Source organism: Petaurus breviceps, unplaced genomic scaffold (genome assembly GCF_028583685.1).
Source record: "Petaurus breviceps papuanus isolate PSGF00001 unplaced genomic scaffold, PetGlider_PUasm1.0 689, whole genome shotgun sequence".
Lineage (NCBI taxonomy): Eukaryota > Metazoa > Chordata > Mammalia > Diprotodontia > Petauridae > Petaurus > Petaurus breviceps.
The window spans coordinates 10,253,899-10,280,119 of NW_027186458.1; the positions used below are offsets into that span (position 1 = coordinate 10,253,899).

At 50.6% G+C, this 26,221-nt stretch overlaps 1 protein-coding gene across 1 annotated transcript in view; it reads left to right on the forward strand.

The window, feature by feature from the left end:
• The window catches only part of MTMR7 (myotubularin related protein 7), an 80,606-nt gene that overhangs the window by 18,447 nt on the left and 35,938 nt on the right, over window positions 1-26,221 (forward strand). Inside the window, exons 2-3 of the mRNA XM_069104972.1 lie at window positions 17,287-17,409; window positions 19,439-19,601. Of these exons, the coding sequence (XP_068961073.1) occupies window positions 17,287-17,409; window positions 19,439-19,601 (286 nt within the window). The remainder of the gene's footprint in view (window positions 1-17,286; window positions 17,410-19,438; window positions 19,602-26,221) is intronic.

Genomic DNA, 26,221 nt, shown 5'->3' on the forward strand with positions numbered 1-26,221 from the left:
TTCTCTCTTGCATCAGTCCCTCACTTGTTTTACTCTGTGACTTTGCTGAGGAAGTTTAGTGGTGTGGTGGAGTACTAGCCCTGAGTTTGAAACCTGCCTCAGACACTGCCTGTGTGACCCTGGGCATCATTGAATCTCTGTTGGCCTCAGTTTCCCATGGAATCATTCCTTTCTCTGTGGCCCATTATAATTTTCAGAGAGGCTCTGGCTTGGGGAAGTATTTTCACTCCTTATAGTAAGCCTCTAAAGCCCTCATTTCTTTTCCATTTCTTTTCTCTGGAGCTCTCATTTAACTTACATTATCCTTTATTAAACTCTTTCTTTGTTTCTTCCAGGAAGTCTTCTTGACTTTGTGGACAGACTTTGAGACTTACAGATGTTGCAGAGTTATTTTCTTTTCTGGGATTGTGTCTTGAGTGATCTCTGTAATAATTCTTCATAGTCTGCCTCTTCTGTTGACTCATTCTTCCAGTCTTACTTCCTAAATTGCAACTTTGTGTTAAGACCAGACTCTGCATGCTTCTGAAAGGAATACTGGCTTCTTTCTTGGTCCTCATACATTCTCTGAGGTCCTGGAACTGCATTCTCTGGGTACTTAAGTCTATAGATTCTGTCTTCTGGAATATCTTTTTCTAAGCTACGGTAAAGTGCTACATTAAAAGAATTGTGCTGTTCAAAGATCTCAGGGTCAGCTCAGGCCAAAGTGCTACAAACTTTCAGAATGCTCTAATTAGTCTGATTTGGGGTGAAATCCTATCCCTATACTCCTGTGTGGTACTCTAGACTCCTGCTTGAGTTGGGATCACACTGCTGGAGGCTTACCCCTGGTTTGAGCTTCAATAGAAAACTGCTAGAATGTTCCACAAGGTCAGAATTACTAGTACATATCCTGAAACCCTTTTGGTATTGGCTTTATGACCCTGCTTCTTGCCCCAGTACAGTGGCCCCAGCCCAGCCACTAGGCTTTGCCTGGGGTCTTCCTGGCTGGATTCCTTTCCCCCTGTCTAGCCTCTAGCTCTTTGTTTGGGCTAACTGAGCTCAAAAAAATCACCCAATGTGATTTCTTCTTGGATTTCTCAGTCTCTGTTCTCTGGCATTCTCCCTTGATCTTTGTTGGCATAGCTGTGAGAGAGAACTGGTCCATACTGCTTCCCCTTATCTGCCATCTTTACTGGTCTGGTTGTATTTTTTTTTAAAAGTTCTGACTCACATGCCAACCAACACAGGCAATCACTTTCCATTCCAAATGAATCTGGCCAAAGGTGGGACCATTACTAGTCAACGTTTAGATCATTGTAGGTCAACACCGGGAAATTCCTGGGAATTTGGAGGCCATTTCCAAAGAGGTGTGTGTCACTTTGGAATTGCCGGTCAGAAGGTTCCTTGTGTGACTCAGAAGAGCTGAGGGGGGGAGAGTCAGAACCCAGTAAGCCGCCCTTCTCTGGGGTTTTAAAGTGCCGTCTTCACAACATCCCTATGAAATAGGCAATGCATTATCTCCAGCTGGACAGCGCAGATGAACAGTACTAATACTGATGTGTAGCGCATCAATGTTTGGAAAGTTCTTCATGCTACTTTGTTGTTATGATAATACAGTACTGTTTGGTCCCCTCTGACTCTCCGTGACCCCATTTGGGGTATTCTTGGCAGAGACACTGGAGTGGTGTGCCATTTCCTTCCTTCCCTGGCTCATTTTACAGGTGAGGAAACTGAGGCAGACAGGGTGAAGTGACTTGCCCAGGGTCACACAGCTAGTACATGTCTGAGGCCAGATTGGAACTCAGGTGCCCTGGACTCCAGGCCCAGCGCTTTGTGCCCTTTCCATCTAACTGCCCATAATCCCCAGAAGCAGGTGTTTTTATTATGCTCATTTTTACAGCTGAAGCAAGGCTGTGACTTTTCCAGGGTCTCACAGCCGTGGGTAACACTCGCCATCGCCTCTCCATTCTCTCTCTCTCTTTTCCTTTTTTACCCCTCTATTTCTCCCTCTCAGACTAGTAAGAGGTTGTCAGCAATACAGGACCTGTGGAGAAGTTTTTCTTCTCTCTGGCTGAGGGGCCATTTTCTCTCTGGTCTTCAGTACCGGCAACGTCTCTACGATATTAGGTTCAAGAGGCTGTTTCTTCTCTAGCCAATTTTGTCACAATTCCTTACATGGCTGTTGTGTTTCTGTCCTTCAGCCACCAAAATATCCATGTAAGAAAGGGGAAGTCCTGAGGTTTGAACCTGAGTCTCCTGGCCCCAGAATGTTCCTCTGTTTCCTTCCCCCTGCCATCTCCCTCTCTAGCTGCTGTCAGTGACCTCTGGGAAGGCAAGCCTTGGGCTGAGCCAATTGGAGATGAACTTGCCCATTCTGGGCCCCCTCCTGCCTCCTCTTCTGGGCCTGAAGTCTGTGCTATCCTGAGCCCTGTCTTGAGTAGTCAGTGAAAGCAGGTAGCTTCCCTCATTGTATCCCCATGGCCCTGGGATCCGGGCTCTCCCCATCCAGATTCCCAATGCCAGGGGTGTTGAGCACCTCCCAGGGCCTCCTAGGTCATTGGGTTACAGATGCCCCCTAGACATGTTTTGTTTCCTCACATCTCCTTGGATACCATGGAAGGGTCCCCATAGCCCAAATATTAGATGGGCCCATACACAGACAGATCCCGGTACCTCTACCATGCCCTCCTGTGGCTTCAGGCTTTTGTTACCAGAGGTATGAGGAGTCCGGCAGCCTCCAGGAGGACACAGTCTTGGGCTATGGATCACTTTTTCTCCAGAAGATAAGGGCAGAGGGGGGAGAAGGGAGAGAGACGTGGCAAGCCTGCCCATGCTTTTCAACTTTGCATGAGCCCTGGGGTGATGCTGTCTCCTCCACTGCACCCTGTCATCTTGGCAGAGCCCGTGTGGGCCTGAGTAGAGCTGTGGTTTGCCTCCTCAGGCAGGGCCACACAACCAATGCTGAGGAGACCAGGCTTCCTTTTCTCACACCTGCACAGGCCGATGGGTCTCCACAAACAAACAAAAAGTGGTTCCTGCTGCAGCCCAGGAGTTTCACTTCTCCTCGAGGACTTGTTTTTATGAGGTTGTGTTAGAACTGAAGGTGACCTTCCAGGGCACTGGACTTGGAGTCTGGAAGACAGAGGTTCAGATCAGGCAATTTCAAGCTGTGTGACTCTGGGCAAGTCATTGACCTCCCTGATCATAAGTTTTCTCCTCTGTAAGATGAGGGAAGCTCCAAGGTCCCTTCTAACTCCTATCACCTCGGCCAGCATTTGGTCCAGCCCCCTCACTTTACTGAAGGGGAAACTGAGGCACTGAGAGGAAAAGGACTGTTTTGACCTTCTATGTAGGATTTATCCAACAGACATTTATTAAGCGCTTTCTATGGGGAGAACCCTGGGTGAGAGGAGATGCCAAGTTTAGGGAAGGCCAAGTCCCTGCCCAGAGGAGCTCAGTGTCTGCTAGGGAGGTGGGACATGTCCCCGTTCCCTGGAGTCCTCAGTGGTCCATGCTCACAGCCACCAGGGAGAAGAAGGGCCCCTCAAGGGCAGAACATGGCCAAAGTCTCGTCCTTCATCTGGTAGTGAGGAAACTGTCCAGCTCACTCCCTGGCTGTGCCCATGTTAAGAGAAAAGTGCCCATGATCTGTGTGTTTGATTCCTGAGTCTTTTCAGAGGGGGTGGCAGCACCTTTGCAGCTGGGAGGCAGACCAAGACCGCTCCCTTTACACTGTGGTTGGGGTATGTGTGACTTTGAAGTGAAATTTGAGGTTTAACTGAAGATATTATTAAAGCCAGAAGGGTCCCTCCTGAGGCTGCGTGGTGTAGAAGACAGGGCACGAGGCCTTCCCTTGGAGACTGGTCCAGTGCATCCTGTAGATAACCGGTTTGTACACACGTTGTCTCCCTCATTGGACCTCGAGCTCCTGAAGACTGGCTGTCTTTTGCCTTTCCTTGTATTGCCAAAGCTTAGCACAGAGATCTGGGGTCACCTCTCTGAGCAGGAAGGCGCTAGGCAGCTGATGACAAGTGGTCATCCCACCTCTGCTGCACACCTCCAGGGATGGGAAATCCTTGCTCCCAGAAGAGCTGCTCTGGGCCTTGTTATAGGAGGGCTCTCTTCAGGGTTCTCAAGACTGCCTCTGCTCTGTCCCCCTTTAGGGCCCAGTTCTGGGCCATAGCCTCGGACAGCTGAAGTCTCCATCTTCTCTCTCTCCAGCTGGCTCAAGCCGGCCTGTGCCCCAAACCTCCAGGCCACTCCTTGTCCGGGGTTCAGCGGTCAGAGCTGTTGGCATTGGTCAGGGCTCCCCAGACCTGGCTTCGCTTCTTAGCTTCCTGGAAGGGGGAAGAAAGAGGCCAGTGTTTTGGCGGCTGCTTCTCCTCTGTAGCCTAGAAGAACTCAATGCCCCTTGATGTCATCTTAAAGCTGTACCAAGGGAAGGCTGCAGATACCCACAGGCTACATGCATAGAGGCCCTGCCTGGGAGGCCTCCTCTTCCCTCTCTGGGCCCACACGAACCTCCCTGCCCAGCTGGTCCCCACCTCCCATGCCTGTAGATCTTATCCGGCCATTCTGGGGGATCGAAACATGGGGTCGCAGCGCTTTGGCCTCCGTTCTCCCTGTCAGGCTGAATCCTGAGAGCAGATCATGAAGCCATGCTGCCTGGGTCGGTGACACATTCATGTCACTGAATCCGAACTGGTTCTTCAGTCTGGCGAGATGGGCCTTGGCCCGGACACCACCACCCCCAAGTGCCTCAGTGCCCCACTGCCCACAGCGGCTTTTCCGGCCTTCCTCCACCGCCCCACATGCTCCCAGCCTCATCTTTTACTGACAAACCTGCGCAGCTCCCCCTCCATTTTACATCTCTCAGACGCCCCTCCTTACAGCCCCTCTTTCCTGTCTCACACACACTAGTGGCCCTTCTCCTGGCCAAGGGAAACCTCACTGCCCCCACGAGTGGTCCCATCTCATCCTCTCTTCTCCAGAAGGTCGGCCCCTCCCCCCTCCCCACTCCATCATTCATCTCAGGCTGCTCCCCCTTCACCCCCCCCAAGACCCCTCCCTTAGCCCTTCCATCCCCACTAGCCGCCACCCTCCATTTCCTCTTCCTCTGGGGGTTAACCTTGAGACTTGTGCCTACGCTCAGGGCCTCTGCCTTCTCTCCTCTCACTCTTTCTGACTCTCCAGCCTGGCTCCTGACCTGATTATTCCAGCCAGACTGCTTCCTCCAGCGGTACCAATGACCTTTTCTTACCCAGCCCAAGGCCTTTCCTTCTCGCCTCTGCAGCCCTGGACACTGAGCGCTCTCTCCTCTTGGATCTGCTCTTCTTTCTGGGTTTTCCTGCCCTCCCTCTCTCCTTGTTCTTCTGCCTCAGTTTCCTTCGCGGGACCTTCATCCAGGCCACGCCTGCTGACAGTGGCTGTCTTCCAAGGCTTTGCCCTGGGCCCCTTCTCTTCTCTCCATACGATCTCGTGGGCTCCCAGGGATTCCACCATCAGCTTTGTGCTGATCATTCTCAGACCAGTCTCTCTCCTGATCTCTGGTCTTCCTTCTCCCGCTGCCGGTTGGACATCTCGAGCCAGATCTCCTGTAGATGCCTGAGACTCAATATGACCCCAAAGGAGCTCATTACTTTACCCCTACCCCCAGGTTTGGTAACTGCTTTATTGTTGTTGAAGGGGCCATCCCCTTCCCAGCTCCTGGGCTCACAAACCAACCATCATCCTTGATGTGACTCCTCCAAAGCCCCAGCCCCCTCCAGTCTCCTACCGAGTCCTGACAATTTTACTTCTCTCCTCTTCCCCTGCTACCACTCTCATACCTGGACTGTCAACCCGCTGCTGGGTCTGCCTGCTTCCAGCCTCTCCCCACTGCACTCCATCCTCCACTCTGATGTAAAAGCCATCTCCTGAAAATGTAGGTTTGACCAGGTTTCCCCTTCCCCAATAAACCCCAGTAGCTCCCTATCACCTCCAGGATCAAATAGAAAATCCTCTGCTTGGCATTCAAAGTCCTTCATAACCTGGTCCCTTCCCAATCCTCTTATACAGTACACACACACACACACACACACACACACACACACACACTCACTCACTCACTCAAACATACACACACACACACTGACATACTCTCACATACACTCATACACATGTGCACACACACTCACACAATACTTTCACACACTCACACTTACACAAACTTTCACACACTCACACAACTCACACCCACTCTCACATACACACAGACTCACACACACTCACACATACACTCACACAAATACACGGACTCACACACATACACTCACACACGTGCACACATACTCACACACTTACACACATACTCTCACACAGATGCACACAGACTCACACACACACACACACACACACACACACACACCCTAACTCTGCCCTTATTCTGTGATTCAGTGACATTGGCCCCCCTGCCGTTCCCCTAATAAGAAGCTCCAACTCCTGACTCAGGCATTTTCTCTGGCCCGTCCCTCATGTCTCTGCTTCCTGCCCCCCCTCCCTTCAGGTCTCTTCAAATGTCCCACCATCTGTCTGCAGGAAGCTTTTCCCAATCCTCCTTAGATCTCAGCCCTTCCCCCTGATCTGATCTCCTATTAATCCCATCTGTGTCCTGCCTGTACACAGTGGTTAGCATATTGTCTCTCCAATAGACTGTGAGCTCCCTGTGGGCAGGGACCACCTTTTGCCTTGTTTTGCACCTGCAGTGCCCAGCACATTGTTGGTATGTCACAGATTTTGGTTGACTGACTGTTTGGCCGATAGCCTGGAGGTCTTGGCTCTCTGGATGAGGGGACACAGGCAGGGTGGGGATAAGGAAGGAGGAAGTGAAGACTGAGCCACAAGCCCACTTGGCATTAGCAGCAGCAGCAATGGCAGTGGGGGGCCTCGTGCCTTCCCATAAACTTCTCCTCATCTCTTGCAGTCTCACCACAGCCCTGACTTCAAGCCTAGCCTTTTACCCACTGCCCCATATAACTTACTGTTGGCAAGGTGCTGGTGGTGCAAAAAATTAAAAAAAAAAAACAAAATTCCCATTGATGGCTGTGGTATGGGAGCAACTATGAAGACATGTAAGCAAATACAGAATTCAAGGTCAGTCAGGTGGCCGACAAACATTTCTCAAACTCCTAGTATGAGCCAGGCTCTGGGCTAAGTGCTAGGGCTACAAAAGGGAAAAAATCCAAGTCTGCTCTCGTGAAGCTTACAATATAAAGGGGGCCGAAGTTTTTTAAAAAATCATGCACAAAATATACCCAGTGTAAATGCCTCAAGGAGAGGACAGAGAAAGGCCCAGCATGAGTGGTGTATGGGAGGGGTCAAAATGGGCAGCTTTAGGAGAGCTGGGACAGAGGGGTCCCTCAGAGCTGGAGAGACCTAGAAAAGCTTCCTGGGCAGAGGAAGGAAGAGAAGGGGAGGGGGAGAAGGGACATGTTCCTAAGCAAGGATGGGAGGGCTTCATTCCACACTTGGAAGCAGATCACAGGATGCTGGGGGAGAGCCTGGCAGCCATTCTGCCCAGAGCACAGAATGTGTGAAATAAGGATGGAAAGGCAGTTTGGAGCCAAAGTGTAAAGGTCTGTGAAATGCTAGACTGAGGTGCACCCAGTAGACTATACACTGTGCTATCCCCAAGGAGGTTTAAATATTGGCTTTGCAGCTACTTGTAGCCATAGTTATAAGCTAAGGTACCGAATCCTGCTAATTCTGTATTTTCACCTAAAGGTAGTAGGGAGCCAGTGAAGGTGACAGGGTCATGATGCTATGAGACATGTGCATTGGGAAGATTTTGTTTAACAAATATGTGCAGGTGCTAGAGAGAGGGAGACAAGAATGAAGGCAGGGAGACTAGTAAGGATGTTTTGGAGTAAGAAATGGCAGGACAAATAGTCAGTCTTCCACAATATACCACTATGGAAATGTTTTGCATAGCTACACATGTACAACCTATACTGAACTGCTTATCTTAAGGGTGGGTGACAAGAGAGGAAGGGAATGAATCTGGAATTCAAAGGTTTAAAATAAAATGTTTAAAACATATATAATTTTATTATTATTAATTATTTTACATGTAACTGGGAAATAAGATACACAGGCATTGGGGCATAGAGATCCACCGTGCCCTACTGGAAAGTCAGAGGGGGTATGGGAGAAGATATGGGGGAGGGGATATTCAGTGGGATTGCTATTTTGGGGTAGTGGGTGGGGGGAAAATGGGGAGAAAATTTGTAACTCAAAATCTTATGGAAATGAATGATGTAAACTAAAAAATTAAAAATATATATAAATTAAAATTAAAAAAAGAAATGGCAGGACAAGACAATGGATTGTATTGGATGGTAAAAGGAGGAAGGAAATGAGAATGTATTGAGACCCTACTATGTGCCAGACACTGTGCTAAGTGCTTTATCTTCACAACAACCCTGCTAAGTAAGTGGTGTTAATATCTCCATGTTTGCAGTTGAAAAAACTGAAGCAGACAGAGGTTAAGGGTTTTGTCCAGGTCCCCACAGCTGGAAAGTTAGTTAATCAATCAAGATGTATAATGGCTCTACTATGTGCTGCTCGCTGTGCTAAGTGCTGAGGACACAAAAAGAGGCCAAAGACAGTTCCTGCTCTCAAGGAGCTTACAATTTAATGGATTGTCAAAGATGATTCTAAGGTTTTAAGCCTGGGAAATGTGGTGGTGTCATCAGCACAAATAGGGAAGTTGAGGAGCAGCTGACCAAAGGTGTTCACTACATAGAGTGATGGAGAGGATCCCACAGAGAATGCAAATTGAGGAATTTCCTTTGGAGGATGAGATCCTCCCGATGTATCCATTTTCAGATGACCTTGTACTAATTAAATTAAGTCCTGAAATAGTTCCAAACATCGTGGAGAAATATAAGACCATTGAAGAAGAGTCTGCCAACCATCCACACAGGAAAAACCAAGTGGATGAAGACTTCCTGTTGTTCAGTTAATGACATGCAGTTAGATGGAGAGCTATTCTGTCTTTCTCTCCCTAAATAGACAGACAGATGGAAAGCAAGCTGGGCCCAGAATTAAACCCGAAGAAGAGGTGGGCAGATTTATCTTTGGGAAATTATGGAATTCCTTTAATTACTTCCAGCTTCTCCCAGAAAGGGTGCTTCATCTCTTTAACACTAATTACTATTAATGGCATTAGTGTGGCATTAATATGTCCATGGGCTACGAAACACCAGTCTTCAGAGACCTAAAAATGTATATAACCCAGAGACTGTGAGGGGCTCATGGAGGGTAGATGTGTCAGTCAATAAGCATTTATTAAATGCCTCGTGCATACCATGTGCTATGTTAAGAGGAGCCACAAAGAAAGGCCAAAAACAGCCCTTGCCCTTGAGACATTAAAACTCTATATTTATGGAGAGATCAGCCCCTTGCCGATGAATGGGATGGATGAGATGATGGTCACTGGTAATGGGAACAGGCAAACCTGCTCGGTTCCTATTTTGAGAACATGTCTCTCTGTCTAGCTGCTTCCAGCCTTCTCTCAAATCACCCGTTCTAGAATGTCTGCAGGTATCAAAGTCAAGGTCTCTGGCCTATAGTTTACAAATTGGATGTGACAAAGTCCTGTAAAAATAGTGAGCTCAGCATGACCCAAGGCTGCCTCATCGCTCTCTCTTCCACCACCATGCTTTTGCACTGCTCGCCCCCCATGCTTGGCATGCCCTCCCTCTTCATTTCCATTTTCTCATATCCCTCATTTCCTTCAGAGCTGAGCTCAAGCATTGTATACCTTCTACACAATGCCCTTCCTGATCTCTCTAGAAGCCAGTGCCTTCCCCACCAAATTACCTTGGCTCAGTTTTGTATCTAGCAAAGAGAAAGTAAGGAGATTGCTTGGCTGAGTCTGCGGGGCTGGAGCACTTGCCCTCCTCTGTTTGGTGAGAAAAGCTATTGTTTTTTTGTAAGACAGGTTCAGTCCTGGCTCTTAATTGGGGGTGTTAGTGTCCCCATTCTCCCTCCTAATGGTTTAGTAACTTCCCAGTCCTGGCATACTGGCATGATGGCAATTATTGCAAGAATTATGGCTTTTGAGTCCAAAGGGATCCCCATTTGGGGAAAAGGCACTAGAAGAGGTACTCAGAGTAGAATATGAATCAGGTCTGGGGCAGATATTTTATTCCTACTCAGAAAAAAAATGCTAAACATGGGAGAATTCCAGCAAGCATGAACAGAAAATTAACAGGATTCAGTACCTTGGCTTGTAACTATGGTTACAATCATCTGCAAAGCTAATATTTAAACCTCCTTGGGGCATAAAACAGTGACCAGGACTGCTGATTAGCATGTGACATTTCACCTCCGCTGAGCACTATATAATCCAACAGCCAAGCTTGGCTCAGTCTTCTCCCCAGTGACCTCCACAGAAAGGTCCATCTTCTTTCCTGTGACACAGAAGATCACAGAGGGGACCTTCAGCCTCTGATGCTCTGGGGACATGACAGCTGTTGTCTTGTGGGCCTCCCAGGACCTTCAGACCTTTCACCACCAATTGTGAATATTTCCACCATGGGATAATCTCTCCTCAGACCAGTCAAAAGCCAATAGGAAAAGAGGCATCCAGGACCCTTGGGTGCAGTCCTTCCTAGCTGAGTCCCCTTGGGGGGCAGCTGTAGGGTGGCCATGATATCAGACGAGGACTTGGACATGGTGATTTTGCCGTCCTGACTCTGCCTCAGTCTCCCCAGGCTGCTGTGAATTCTTCATAATCATAGATGCTTGTGAAACAGTCGCATTCTGTTGGTTGATTTATATTTCTCTTCTTAGTGGTTTGGAGCAGTCTTCCATGTGGATCTTAATTTAACTGCTTTCCTTGCTTGCTCAGGTCTTCTTTCCTGTGACTGCTGTCCATTGGGGGGGGTGACTCTTGCTCACTAGCATTTCTGTGAATTCCCATTGATCTTAGCTTTCAGAGTCTTATAAAAATATTCTTTCCCAGTTTTCCACTTCTCTCCTAATCTTGGTTGCATTGGCTTTGTTTGTACAAAACTTTTCAATTTCACATCATCAGAATTACCCATTTTGCATTTTGTAATACTCTATGTCTTGTTTGGTCATATATTCTTCCCTCCTCCATAAGTCTGCGAGGTAAGCGATCCTCGCTCTCCCAGATTGCTTACGGCGTCAGCCTTTATGCCTACATCGTGTACCTCTTTAGACTTGATTTGGGTATACGCTATAAGATATTGGTCTAAGCCCAGTTTCTGCTCCACTCTTTTCCAGTTTTCTCAGCAGTTTTTGTGTCAGACGCTTATTTGAGATATTTGCTTCAAAGATTTCCCCCCCCCCCCAAATGACCGCAGGGGCAATGTTGTCACTAATCTCAAGGTTGCTGTGAAGAAAGCATGCTATAATTAAAATTACATCTTATTTCTAATTTTATTGTGCTGAATTTTTCACTATTGAGTATTTGGTCTCTCCATCTGTTAATCCTGCCTTAATATTATTTTCATTTTAAACATTGATTGATGTCTTTATTTATACCCTCATTTTCTGATAGTCCTTACCCCCACTGAAATCTCTTCCTTGTAACCCAGAAAAAGTCGAGCAAAGCTGGAGCCATCTGACTGCATAGACAGTATTTCCCACCTGTAGCCTCCCTGCTGTGAAGAGAGCGGTGCTAATCCATTCACTGGCATCCCCATCCATCTCTGTTGGTCCCATTTCCATAACTGGGGTCTTGCTGTCTCTATCTCCTGGCTCTACTCCCTTCCTCACAGTGCAACAGTTTCTCTCACAAGGTACTGGCTTCCCTGTGGGGCATCCTCCTGACCGACCAATTTGTCAGTCAGTTAACAAGCATTTTAAAGTGCTTACTATGTCCTACCGATAAAATCACCTGTGTCCCCAGCTCCCATTTAGCCCCTTGCCACCTGGTCCAGTTTTGTCCCTAGGAGGCACTCAGTAAATACCTGCTGTTAGGCTGAATGTATAGGTTTGAATATACATACTGATTGCATTGAATGTATGGAAAGAAGCCGAGCTGCCTGGTGGATAGAGAGCTGACATCAAAGCCAGGTAGGCCTAGGTTCAAGCTGACCCATCTGGGCTGTATGATACAGGGGCAGGCAGTGGCTTCCTCTGTCTGTGCCCCCAGCCATTCTCTGGATGGTAGGTGGCCAGAGGCTCATTGGTAGAGGGCATTTCCTCACCTAGGAATTCCTTATACTAATGAAATCCCAGTCCCCAGACCCCCATTCCTATTGAATGGGTGGATGCAGGCTCCATAGGAGAGCATCTCCCACTCTGGGTGGTGCGTTTGTATGTGTCGGCATTGGACCTGTGGAAAGAGCAGGTGTGGAGACAGGTAACAGAGTCCAAACTCTCAGCTGGCCCCTTCCTCCCCATGTGATCAAGCAGGTCACATGGCTGTCTGGGGTTCATGTTCCTCAGGAGCTCCCTCCGGATGGCATCCTGCCTGGCCCCTTCCAGCTGGGCATCCTCCAGCAAATGATTGTCTGGGCCAAGTTCCTGGCTCCCCCAGGTCAATGGAGCCTCTGGGCCAAGAGATCCAGCCCCTGTGGCCAGCCAGGAGCTGGGCCTTAGCTCACCTGGGCTGATCTTTGGGTGCCAGACACATTCAGTCTCTCTCTGGCCAGCCAAGCCTGGAAGCCTTTCCAGCCTGGTGGGGCTGGCACAGAGCTGTGGAGATCTCACCCAGGGTCCCCTCCCAGGAGGAGGGAAAAACAAGAATCTGTGCAGCCTGAATATGTGAAAGGCCACAGGGCCAGATCTGAGTCAGCTCACCTGCCTTGCTTAACAGGAAAGCAAGTGTCTATCTGCAAGAAGCCCTTCAGACATCCTGCTGGCCTTCACTGGTTTCCTCTCGCTGATGATCCTTTTGGAGGGCCATGCATAGAACACATGAACTTGGAGTCTAGAAGACCTGAGTTCAAGTCCTGCCTCAGACTGTTAAAAACAGACAGTTGTGTTACCCTGGACAAATCATCTCACTGCTGAACCTTAGTTTCCTCTCTGTAAAAGATACCTCTGTAATAATACCTACCTTCTAGGGTTGTGGTGAGGAAAAAATGAGAGAAGGAAAAGTGCTTTTAAAACCTTAAAATACTCAGCAAATGCTGTTATTGTTGTTGTGAGGCCAGCTGAGAGAGCACATAGGAAATGTTTTACCAACCTAACAATGTTCCCTAAATGCTGGTCATTACTCTTATCAAGTAGATGTTGGATGTGCTTTGCACCATACTAGGCACTGAGGAGGGAAGAGGGTACAAAGGGAGTCTTGGCAGAGTCCCTGCCCCTGCCTAGGACTTTTTAAAAACCTAACGCCTTTCTGGGTAAGTAGAGTCAGATGAATTAAAGGCTTTTCCCACAGTCCCCCAAGGGGAGCTTGGACAACATGTGGACCTCCTGGGTTCTGATGGCAGTGTGGAAGCCGCTGGACAATCATCCCTTTAGGCGTCCCCATTGTGGCTCCAGGGCCGCAGCCCTGACTTCTCTGCCCACATATAGGAGCCCAGCCCCCATTGCTAATCATTGTTCTTAAAATAAAAAGTGACTTTTCATTGCTGATTTCTTGCATGATCACATGTGGCTGGGAAGTCACATTCTTCATTGAAAGTCGGTGTGCTTGTCTCGATGCTGGCTGCCCTTCTCCAAGTTTCCCTTTGTGACTTTCAGTCCCTTTTCTCTCCCTTCAACAAGGCCCCTGACAGTTGGGCTCCCAAAGGACCAAAGACTCGGGAATCTACTGGCTGCTGCCAAATTCTACAGAGCGATTTTCCACCAGCAGCCTCCAGGCTTTATGTGAAGACATGGAAAAATCGGATTCTGTCTTCCAGCTGCCCCTTCAGACACCTCGTCCCACGGAGTCATCCTCAAACATCTCAAACATACTTTTGGTCCCTTCTCTGTGGATCTACTTTGTTTGAACAAAACAGCTCCTTTCCAGCAACTCCCCAAATAAGCCTTTTTACAGAGGGTATCCTCGGGAAAAATGTCCAGGCGCCACGTTAAACACCTTTGCTGTTTTGGTGGTGTTCAGTCATTTCAGCCATGTCTGACTCCTCTGACCCCATTTGGCAGAGATACTTCGGTGGCTTGTCATTTCTGTTTCCAGCTCATTTGACAGATGAGGAGACTGAGGCCAACAGGCCAGGGTCATGCAGCTAGTAAGTGTTTAAGGACATATTTGGACTCATGGAGATGAGTCTTCCTGACTCCAGGCCTGGAACACTATCCACTGTGCCACCTTGCTGCCCCAAACACTCTTACATTGGCTGGGAATTGAACCCAACATGGAAGTGAGAATTTTGCCACTGAGCTACCAGTGCCCACAGATTTCTCTGTCCGACTGTGCCAAGAATGGAAAGAGAATGTAGACTGGTCCTCTGTGCATTCTGTAGGGGGAGTCAGTATGCAAGCAGATCAGTGAATGCCAAGTGATGTGAGGAGGATGAAGGTACCAGACTGGGGGAAATCAGGGAGGGCTTCCTGGAGGAGGCAGGAGGGAGATCAGGATCGCTAGGGAAGAGAGGAGGAGGTGATGGCATGTCCTTGCACTCAGGCGTGCTGGCATGAGCACCTGCCCCCCTGGGCTGCCTTCACCTTCACTGTTGTGCCAATCCTGCTTATTGTCTTTAAGCAGACTTGTTGGGCTGTTTTCAGGTGCATTGTTGTAGTTCTTGGGCCCGTGGCTGCTGCCTTCTTCATTAAGCACCATTCCCTACAAGTCTTCCCAAGTCTCTCTGAATTCTTCAGATTGACTGTCCCTTGTGGCACAGAGATTCCCATTGCCATGATCTCTTTACCCATCCCCCAGTCGCTGGGTGTATATGTTTCTCTCTACCTCTCTGAGCTCACCAGTGATAGCACCGTGATCTTTCGGAATGTGATGGTCTGCCTTTGCTGTCTGTCAGTAGGACCCTCCTTGGAGCAGAAAGCCTGAGTCAAAGAGTATGTACGCATGTGGAGCTTTTCTTGTATAATTCCAAATCATTTTTCCTGATGGTTGAACCAATTTGTAAATCTCCTATCAGGGAATTAGCAGGCCTGTATTTCAACAGTCTTTCCACCAATAGGTTCTCACATCTTAGTATCTCTGGGAGTTTGATGGGTATGAAATGATCCCTCAAAATGTATTTAATTTGCCTTTCTCTGATTAGTAGTGGTTTTGACCATTTTTGAGGTGCTATTCATATTTTGTATTTCTTTCAAAACTGTCCAAATCCTTTGACTATGTCTATTGGGCTTAATAGCTTTAATCTTATATATTTGTGTTTATTCCCTATAGATTCAGACTTTTTCTAGTTCATACATTTTCTCTTAGATACAGCTGCATTGATTTTAGTTGTGCAGATTTTAAAATTTAAATAATCAAGATTATCTTTGTGTCTTATTCACTCTCTCCTATTACTTATCTGCTTGCTGATTTCCCCTCTATCCATAACTATGAAAGAGAAGACCATCTATTCTTCTCTTACTGTTTTTTTTTATAGTATGACTTTGTCCATTTGGAATTTGCTCTTACATTACAAGATGGCCTAGGCTGTTTCTTTGCTCAGATAGCAGCCAGTTTTCCCACCCATTCTCCTGAGACGAGGACTCTTCTGGACAGCTTGGGGTGTCCGTGGGTCCGTCAGACGCTGGGCTCCCTTGTTTCTAGCTCCTGCTTTGCTTGTCTCTTTTTCATTCGGTGTTTGATAATCACTGCTCTGCAGTAATTGTATCTGGTCCATTCTGGGCATTCCCGATTGTGTGGGTGATCTCCGGGGGTTCGTTCTTCTCAGGCCACTGGACTTGGCAGCCGTGTGGGGCAGCAGAGGGAGCCACAGTTTGGAATCAGAGGCCCTGAAGGTCAGGCTTGGTTGCTTGCTTACTCCCTGTGAGTACTTTGGTTACTCCCATCTCTGGGCCTGTTTTCTCATCTGTAAAATGCCAGGCCTGGTCCCAAGAGCCCTGGATCCTCATTCCTTTGTCTTGTCCCAACCAAGTGAGGTTCCATGTGTCATCCTCTTCTCTCTGGGCTTCAAGTTGTGCCCAGACTTCTGCCCTTACATGCTACCAGATGCCTGCTTTCTCTCCATGTCGGGGGCAGAGACCCTCTTGGCAGGAGCCTTCGAGACCTTTTTGATTCCTTCAATTCGAAGCCCCCATGGAGGAAACCTGGGGGAACTTCTCTGAGGGGCCTGCTCCTGGATGGCATGACTGAGGCCCCCCATGCCTCCCAAGGGCAGTGTTACAAAGGACCCCAAAAGTCCGCCATAGCAGCAGCGAGTCAGCCGCATCCATGAGGCACCTACTGTGTACCAGGCACCAGGATGCAGGGAAGACAAAAGACAGGCCCTTGTCACCATGATGAGGCTAGGTTGGAGGGGTTGGTGGGCCAGGCTGGGCCGGAGGAGACCCAGCTCTTGGTAGGGAGGGCCTGGCAATGGCCTCATTGGGGTGCAGGCTGCTTGCCATCCAAGAAACAGCCTGGCGAAGGACGGGAGGCTCGTCTCCACACTGGCAGGAGGGAGGGAGGGAGCCGCCATTTCAGTGGAATGGGAGAAGAAAATCACAGATCCTTGAAAGAGTAGATGGGTAGGTAGATCCTGCCTCAGACGCTTACTAGCTGTGCGGCCGTGGCTGAATGACTCAGTGTCTTCATCTGCGAAATGGGTGCAAGGACAGCCCCTGCCTCCTTGGGTGGCTGTCAGGGTCAGACGCAAAGTGCTTTGCAAGTCTTCTAAAGCTCTATGGATAAAGCCGGCTGCTATGATAATAAAGGATCAGTGTCTCATTATGTGGGTGAAGCTCCTGGACCCTCAGTTGACCAGCATTCATCAAGCACTTGCTGTGTGCCCGACCAGTGCTGAGACACCGAGAAGGTATTCCCGAAAAGGATACCTCAGGGAGTTCACAGTCGAACAGAGGAGGCAGCATTCAGACAGCCGTGCTCACACAAGATGTGTACGGGGTGAGTCGGGGCTAGACCTTCCAGGAAGGTAAGAGCACCGACAGCCTGTGGGCCTTGAGGTCTCATTGAGCTTGGCGCCCAGTGAATGTTTGTCTTCAATCTCAGGGGAAACAGGCCCTGACGCTCACCCCAGAACTCCTTGATGAAAGCTCTGGGCTGCTGTTATCAAAATGGCTCTCAGGCTTGCGAGGCTTGGGGGTACAGTATATGAGGGGATGTCAGATCGTGAATATTTGGTCTTGTAATTGTTTCAATGACTCCCTTTGTCCCAAATGCTCCCTTCCAAATTCTGACTCTTAGAAACTATTTTCTCTGTTCAGGTAGAGAATGTGCGTCTGATGGATCGAACATCTTCCAAAAAGCCAGCCCTGGGGACTTTGTATCTGACGGCCACTCACGTCATCTTTGTGGAGAATGTGCCTGAAACCAGAAAAGAGACCTGGGTGGGTACCATTGCTGCATTCCCCCATCATGCGCAATAATTCAAAGTATGTTTTGTTAGCATTTTTCCATTTCGGGGGCTGGGAGATGTGTGTGTGTGAACCATTGATAAAGTCTGGTGTCACCATCTTCTGGATGCCCCATCTTGCTGAGCTCCGTGGGAGACTTGGCTTCATCAGCCAAAGATTTGGGCATGTCATGCATTTCAGTCCTACAGACTCATCCTTGAGTGCCATGAAAACATAGCGCTTTTGGTTAAGTGAGGTTGGAGGCCTTCTAAGAGGAGGCCAGAGGGAATGCACTGGACAGTCAAGGCTCAAAGTACAGCAGCAAGGCTCAAGGGAAAGGATTTGGAGTCAGAGAGTTTGGGTTCAGATACTGCCCAACTGCTTACCTTGGGGCACATGACTTGCCTGTGGTCTTTGGATCCAGTGGTCTTTAAGAGGTAGAGGGGTTGGGCTGGGGCTTCTCTAGCTGTCATCCTCCCATGTCCTTCCACTGAAGACCCCATCACTGGCTTACAGACTCACAGCATTGCCCTAGTGGCCAAGGCCCGCCAAGCCGTTTGTTCCCAGAAATACCCAAAATGGGCCATTTCAGCCCTGTCATATTTCCTGATTTCTGCAAGGAAAAAAAGTGGTGAGTCCAGTCACAAAGAGAAAAATGGTGAGTGCAGTCACTCAACCAAGGAAAGTGTGCATATGGCAGGCCTGATGATGCTGATCATGACATTGGCCTACAAATCTATCAGAGTCCTATGGCACGGCCCCCATGGACCTCTTCCCAGGAGGCTTGCCCAGAGGAGAACCTCAAATGCAGAGACACTTTTTCCTAATTCCAGAAGCAGGCTGAGGGTGGGATGCTCCTCCCTTCCCGCCTTCAGGTCTCCCGACCACCAACAGTAGAGAGGACACAAAGTCCAAGTGGCTTTTGGCCTGGCCTGTCACTCAGATCCTGTGGTCTACCTCTCCTGGGAGCTGTCATGTGGGCTCATTAACTGGGTTTCTTTATTGTGATGTTCCCAGTGGCTCAGGATCTCTCACTCGCCCAAGGAGCTCTGGGCCCACACACATTGGGTCTGATCCCTGGGGGCTAGGAAACTGACCGAAGGGTCAGTACAAGAGGGTCAGTTTCCATCTTTGGCTCACTGTCCCCCAAATGGAGTTTATTCAAGAAGGCCTCAGCGAAGGGACGGCTTATGTTGCCATTTCCCTGAGAGTGGTTAGCAGGGTCCCCAGCTCCCACAAGGCCCCTGGGGTACACTTTGGCTATTAGGTATGGAGCAACCTTCACCACAGAATATGACCGAGATGCCTAGATCTCCCAGGAGAACATAACAGTGCCGCGGCTTCCCTCTGCCTCCCCCGAAGGAAGATTGAGATCATGGTCAAGGAAACCCTCGCTCATTGTAATGGGTCTCCCCTTTCCCACTGAGTCCCAGAACATCTCCCCAAGACTTACAAAACCGCCCCGTGCTTTTGAGCATCTTCCTCCCCAAAAGGCTAATGAAAAAGCAGTCCCCTCCTCGCCAGACCTGTCCGATAACTCTAGGCTTCCTAGGGACCATGTGGGCTGCCCTCTTCCCCCAGAGATCACTGCCTCAAGAAATCAGGATTTGCTGGAGAGCTAATTCAGAGTAGTCCAGTGTCTGAGCTCCCAAACTTGGGGTTACCCATGAAGCATGTCCCACGGTGGCCCCTGCAATGACATGACTGAGGCCCAAGCACGAGCTGCTGGCCCGAGTCCAACCTTCCCTGGCCCCTGACTCACAGGATTCTAGCTCTAGAGCTGGGATGGACCTTAGAAGCTGTCCAGTCTAAGACACCCATTTTACAGATGTAGGAACTGAGACCCAGAAGTGCCCAGGATCACACAGCTACGTCTGAGCCCCCAGGTTGGGGACAGGAATAAGGAATGAAGGGGCAGGAGAAGCCAGCTAGACACCGGGACGGTGTTTCCCCAAAGAGGCAGTAAGTGCTGAGTAAGCCCTTGGCCCTGAGCTTGGCCTAACTCTGTGGTTGTGCGTTCCAGATCCTGCACAGTGAGATCTCCTCCATTGAAAAGCAGGCGACGACGGCGGGGGGATGCCCGCTGCTCATTCGGTGCAAGAACTTCCAGGTGCTGCACCTTGTGGTCCCCCAGGAGCGAGACTGCCAGGACGTGTACATCTCCCTCCTCCGCCTGGCCCGGCCAGGTAGGGCAGCAGGGCTGGGGGCTGGCGGGGGGCTTTGGCAGATCTGAGCCCACCTCACTCTGTGACCGCCTGGCCCTTGCCACAAGAATCACCTGTTTTGTTAAAGTCTGTCTGTGCTTACACCCATCCAGTGATCGCGGGGAGGCTCTTTGGGATGCGTGCTTCCTTGTCTAGGCATTCACCCAGCATCCCTTTCGTGTCGTTGACATTGTTGTTCAGCCACATCTGACTATTTGTGATCCCAGGAACCATTCGTGGTATTTTCTTGGCAAAGATATGGGAGTGCTTTGTCGTTTCCTTTTCCAGCGGATCAAGGCAACTAGAAGTTAAGTGACTTGCCCAGGGTCACACAGCTGGTAAGTCTGAGGCAGCATTTGAACTTGGGTCTTCCTGACTCCAGGCCCAGCCACCAGTCTGCCATTCTGCAAGGAATCCAAGCCAGGCTCAGTGGTTTCCGTTCTCTTCCTCTTCCAAAGTCCAGGGCATTTTCCTTTCTTCAGTCCCAGAGTCCTGGTCCTGCTCTCCAGCATCTCTCCCAGATAACTGGTAGCAGCCCATTAAATGAAGCCAGTCCTCTCAGCAGCCCGGCGTGGATAGCAGCTTGTGTGCCCCACAGTCCTGAGTGCATTGAGGGCCAGGAGTCCTGGGCATCTGCTCCTCCTTGGAAGGCCATTTTTGTTCTTCCTGTTTCAATGTAAAAGTCATTCTCTGTCAGTAAAAACAAGAGCCAAGTATGCTGATCACCCCCGTTTTCTTTTTGGAGTTATTACCACATGGATTTAGAGAAGGAAGACAATTGAGGCCCAGAGAGGTTAACCTGCCCAAGCCCATGTGAGTTATCGTCAACTCTGGACCTTGAGCCTGTCGGCCAAGGGCCTTCCCTTCCTGTGGTCCTCCCCCTGCACCACCTTGGCCCTCTCACCCAGTGTAGCCAGCCAGCACCTTCATCCCTGAGCAGCACTTCTGGGCCTTCACAGTGGAACCAAAAACCGTGTGTTTTTTTTTTAACTGTCCTTATTTTCTTCAGCAACCCCAGCTCATTCTAAGCTTTATCATTCCTGACTCTAAGACTGTGTGTGTTGGTGCCTGCCCTTGTTGCCGTCTTTAGGACCTGCAATGACCGGAGAGTTCCCTCTGCATCCACATCCACCTCTTTTGGGCTCCTCAGCTCTCTCTTGAGGCTTCCCTTTTCATTTGCTGACTTTCCCTTGATGGCTGTCGGTCATGAGATCCCACGTGTTGTTCCTCTGAGCCTTTGGAGGGCTCTTTGAGGTGTAGTGAAGGCAGAATCTGAAGCACTGGCCCCTGCGTGGAAATCCCGGGACACCGAGAAGCTGTTCTGGGCAGGCAGCTCTTCTGGGCTTCTGGAGGTCAGCCTCTGCAGAGGATCTCATGGGAGAAATCAGCGCTATCTCATAGCTTCCTATTTTAACTCATTCTCAGTGCGGGGCATGGGACGCTCAGGGAGGACGAGCCCCTCTGGTGCGAGGGCTTCTCATCTGTCTTTGGTGGCCACCTGTGACTCCTCCCAGCAGAACCATCTTGGCAGACGGGCCAAACCAGATTGGGGATAATGGACCGGACTCGAGATTGTCGGTGACGTGGGGGATGTCTACTGCAAGCATGTGAAGACGTCCGCCGCAGAACGGGCGGATGAGAACATGTTCCAGTGGCTGTGAAAGCTGCTGCAGGCGGCACTGTGGGGTGCTCAGAGCTCGGTCAGCCATGGAAGACACCGAGGCCATCCCTGCATCCTGGGCCAGCGCCGGTCCTGACTGTTGTCTTCCCATTGGACTTTGATGAGGAGGGCAGTTGGAGGAGAAGCAGCAAGGCCTTCTTGTGTCTTAAAGAAAAGTGGGGCTTCTAAGAGCCTCTGGGGGCAGAGGTTAAGAGGTGACAGAGAGAGGAGAGAGAGTCAGGCACAAGGAGAACAGGGAGGAGACTTGTTTGGCTGGATCCAAGAGTATAGGAAGGGGGAATGGTGGCCACAGAGGCTGCAAAGATGGCTTGTGGCTGGAGGAGGGGGGTGGGTTTGTCTTGGAGGCCATAGGGCACACAGGGTTTTGGAAGGGGAGGACTGATGTGGTCATGCCTGTGTCTTGGCATCTGGTGTACAATGGCTGGAAAAGAGTCTGGAAGCAAAGGGCTACTTAGGAGGCTGGGGTATTCGTCCAGGCGAGGGCTGATGCAGGCCTGGACCAGAGTGCTGGAGAGGAGAGGACAGAACCAGGAGATGTCTTGGAGGCAGAATCGCTGAGATTTGGTGACTGCTATTTTCTCTGGGCCATCAAATGCATTCCTCCAGGAAGATGCCAACCCTTCCATGGCCACATGCCAACCTCCTCCTGCTATGGGCACTGGGAAAGGAAAAACCAGGCCACTTGGGAGATCTGGGTGTGAAGGAATGGCACAGAGATGGACCAGTTGCTTTGAAAATAATTTAACATCTCCAAGAGGAAGGCGGGGGAATGGAGCTCTCCAGGAAGCACCTTCAGAGCTGGTGGTAGAAGGCTGGCTTGGAGGCCCAAACTGTTATCCCTTTCCCTGGCACACAGAGGATGATGCTGATTGAAAGTCAGTGGGAATGATGCCCATTCCTCATCGTGAGAATGCAGAAGGGGAGGGCACCGAGTGGAAAAGGCACTGGAGGGTCGCTGAGGGCAGACAGAGCGGATAAAGATGGAGAAGCATGGACAAAGGAAAACAGCCCCTGGGAATCCGGTCTGAAGGAGCGAGGGCCGACTCTCACGAAGAATTCCTGTCTGATCAGGGTACGAACGTGGGAAGGAGCCCAGGAAGCCCATGGACGTCTGTCCAGCAGCCACTGTGATGCCTGAGCTCAGAATGGGGGGGGGGGTGTCGGGCCAGGTCCCTGGTAAAGGCAACGCCTACATGACACAGACCAGCCAGCAGCAAGGGAGGCAGAACCAAGGAGGTCAAGTCTGAACAGCCCCGGCCCCCGAGCCGCCCACCGGGCTTGGGTTCTACTTATCTTAGGTCAGAGTGATGATGCCGGAATCCCAACCAGCTGCAGAGCTGCTGTTTTCTGCTTGGTGCTGTCTGTCTTTCAGTAGATGCCTGCAGCCAGGTCACCCACAAGCCTTTCTTGGGGGGATCTCACCTGGTCGTTGAGGCCTGGAAGGGACCTCAGTGGGCATAAGTGGGGAATCTGATCCAGCCTGGGTGATGGTGAGCAGAGACACCGAGCTAAGAACACAGGATGAGAACGGGGGAGAGAGTGGCTGGTTCTGCTGGAAGGCTTGGGAGAGGAGATGAGCTTGTGTAGACAGACTCGAGTCAGATGGTGGGAGGCTGTCCTCAGTGGCAGGGAGGCGCCCCTGAATCTGTAAGCAGAGCAGCCCCAGGGCCGCCAAGGTGGTCCGGAGAAGATGCCCCTTTGGGGCCTGAGCCTGGCTGCCCCCCCTGCTTCCCTCCGACAGCCAGCCAGTCCTCAGTGCACACATCCCATACATTCCTGACTCCTCCCTCTGTCCCAGGTAGTCTCTGATTTCTGCCTTTTGCCCTCTTGTTATGTTGGGGGCCAACTCAGCCTACAGTGTTACTGTGGCTCAGTCAAGTCTGACTCCAGGGACCTGAGTTTTCTCAGCAGAGGCACTAGAGCACTTCCTCATCTCGTCTCCAGCTCATTTTACAGATGAGGAAACTGAGGCAAACAGCATAAAGTGACTTGTCCAAGGTCACAGGGCTAATCGGTGTCAGGGGCTGGGGCTGAGTTCATGAAGAGGAGCAGTCCAGACCCAGCACTGACTCTCCGGCCCCACCCGGCCTGCAGGCTGGGCTTGCACTCAGGAAGATTTGTGTTCTGATCCTCCCTCTGATACTGTCTCTGTGACCTTGGGCAAGTCACTTTCCTTCATTTCCCTGAGTCTCTGTTTCCATATCTGAGTTGGGCTACCTGACTTCTGGGTCCCTTCTGGCTTCCTCTCTGTGAGCCCGGCAGCCCGGCAGGAAGTCTCCGGTAGAGTGCCCCAGGGATCTGCGCTTGGCCCTGTGTTACTGGACAGTTTTCTCCATGAGTTGGATAGAGGCAGACTCGATGTGATGGTCAGATTTGCGGAGGAGACAAAGTCAGGCAGGATTGTGAACACTGGTGGTGACAGAAGCCAGAAGGATCTCCTTAGGCAGAGCTGGGCTGACTTTACACTCGGGCACCACCTCGCCCACAGAAGCCTGGCCTTGCTTGGCAGGGTGGGCTTGTCTGGAAGGGGGGCATCGGCAGAGGAAGGAGCAGTGAGGAGGTCTGGGGCTGCTCTGGGGCCCCTCTTGTGTCCAGGGTGAGATGGGCCCAGTGAGCCCAGCTTCATTCAGCCTCCCTCTGACCCTTCCTGGAGTGGGGGGTTCTTCTTAGGAGGGAGTGAGATAATACAGTGCCCAGAGGCTGGGCAATGGAGGTGCAGCGGAAGGGCCTCAAGGTCACGCTCCATCAGAATTGTCTGGAGGCTGGGGTGTCAGCTGGGCTCAGGGGCACACCTTGTGGAGGAGGGAGCTCCCTGGATCTGCCCAGCCTTAGAGCACAGAGCCGGGAGCAGAGGAGCATTGAGGCTGGGTGTGGCCACGAGGACTGGGCTGCATCAGGAGGTGGTAGGTGCCTCCTCCCTCAGGGAGGGCCCAGGCAGAGGTTGGACGGCCTCCTGTGGAGTGTGGCCTAGTGCGGATCCTTGGGTGACTGAAAAGCCTGCGGTCCCAGGGAGCTCAGAGGCTCTGGGATTGCATTGTGGGGTGATGCTGGGGCAGCCTCCCTCAGTCCCGTAGACAGAGCTGGTGCATTCCCCAGCACGGGACTTTGCCCCCTTTCCCCACCACCCCTCGTTGTACTGAGGATACCAAGGCCAGCCAGGCCCAGCGGCCTCCCTCCCCTCTCTCTGGGATCCCCATTCTCTGCTTTCTCCTGACTCTAAGGCCTTCTCTTCTTGTGCCCTTCCCCTCTTCAGCACCGACCCTCCCCCACTCTGCTGGTCCCTTTCCCCTGCTTCCCCTAAGCCTACCGTCCTTAAAAATCCTTTCCTGGACCTGCTGTCTCTGAGCTAGAAAGAATCCTGTCCGTCCGTTGCATCAGGGCCTCACCTCTCCCTCTCAGCCCCTCAAAGTCCGGCTTCGGACCCCGCCGGGAGCTCCCTCTCTGCATGGCCGTGCTTGTTGGGCTGTGGCCTGCAGGGCGGTGACCTGAGGATCCAGACCCCCGGCCCCTGTCCCTGGACCCTGAGCTCTACCCTCCCCTTCCTCGTTCCTCCAGGTGGTTCCAAGCATCACGCATTAGGGATGCTGACTAAGCATGGCATGGCCCTTAAGGTTTTCCAGAGTTAGCTCCTTGTTTCTTTCTCACAGCATTTCCTGGGATGGATCACCATCTTTGGGAATTCCCCGAGTTTGGTTTAAAAAAAAAAAATTCTGCTATTGCCCTTTTTCCTCTCCAAAATCTTCCTTATGGCGTGTGGGAAATGCTGCAAATGCTCCCCGCGAATGCTTCCTTCGTCTGCCATCATGACTCACTGACAGCTTTCCTTGGTGTGTCCCCTGCATTCCCATTTAGGAAACTTTGCACAAAGATGGGGGCAGAAGGAAGCAAGGCAGGGAACTTCTGGTAAAGGTCCTGGGATGGACTCCAAAGGAGCAGGGAGGTTCCCTGGGCTGATGCCAGCTTCTTCTTAGGGCTCCTTCACCAAGCCTGGAGGAGGCAGAAGATCTGGGTTCGAATCCTGCCCTGCCATCTGTGTGGCTGCTGAATACGCATCCATTCACCTTTCTGTGTGACCGTAACCATGTCTTTTCACCCTTTACTTTCCTCATCTGGATGTTTTTATAGATAGTCTCTGAGGGTGCAGGAACATAGATCCAGGGCTGGAGAGGGGCCTCATTTTATGGATGAGGAAACTGAGGCCAGGGGGTTTACAGGGGCCAAGGTCACACAGATTGACCCTTAGCCACAAAGATTTCATCACTAAACCTTGGGGAAGCAGCCTGGAATTGAAGCTTTGAATTCAGGCTTTGCCACTGCTACCTGTGTGGCGCCCCAGATTTTTTCTCTCTAAGTGAGAAGTTTGCACTCACTGATCTCAGTAGACCTTTCTGGGCCCCAGGGATCTTCCCCGGTGGCTGCCACAGTGCCCCGAATAGTCCACACTGTCCCAGCCCACGCAGCATCCTCAGAGAGGTCTAATCAAACAACAGCAGCACCGTGGGACAAAGCCCAAGAAAGCAGCCAGCCCCAAACTCACAGCCTTGGAATCTATACACAGACAACCAGAGAGGCACGGCAGCAAATTTGGCCGTGGTGGGATAAATGCCACAAGGGAGCTGTGGTTCTAGGTACAGATTCCTTGTTCATAAGTAAAAGCAGAAGAGAAGTAGCATTGCATCTGGAAAAGACACAGGTAAGGAAATCCAGGAACCAGAGAGGGAAACCATGAGAGCAAATATCTGGGTAGAAGTCAGAACAAAAGTGGTTTTGTCTTTGGTGTGTCCTAGAGAGCATCTGGTCAGAAAGTGGACATAGATGAGAGGCCTGGCACCAAGACAGGATTATAGCAGTGAGAGGGGATTTGGGTTCTGTCTCTGTCTCTCTCTCTCTCTCTGTCTCTCTCTCTGTCTCTCTCTCTCTC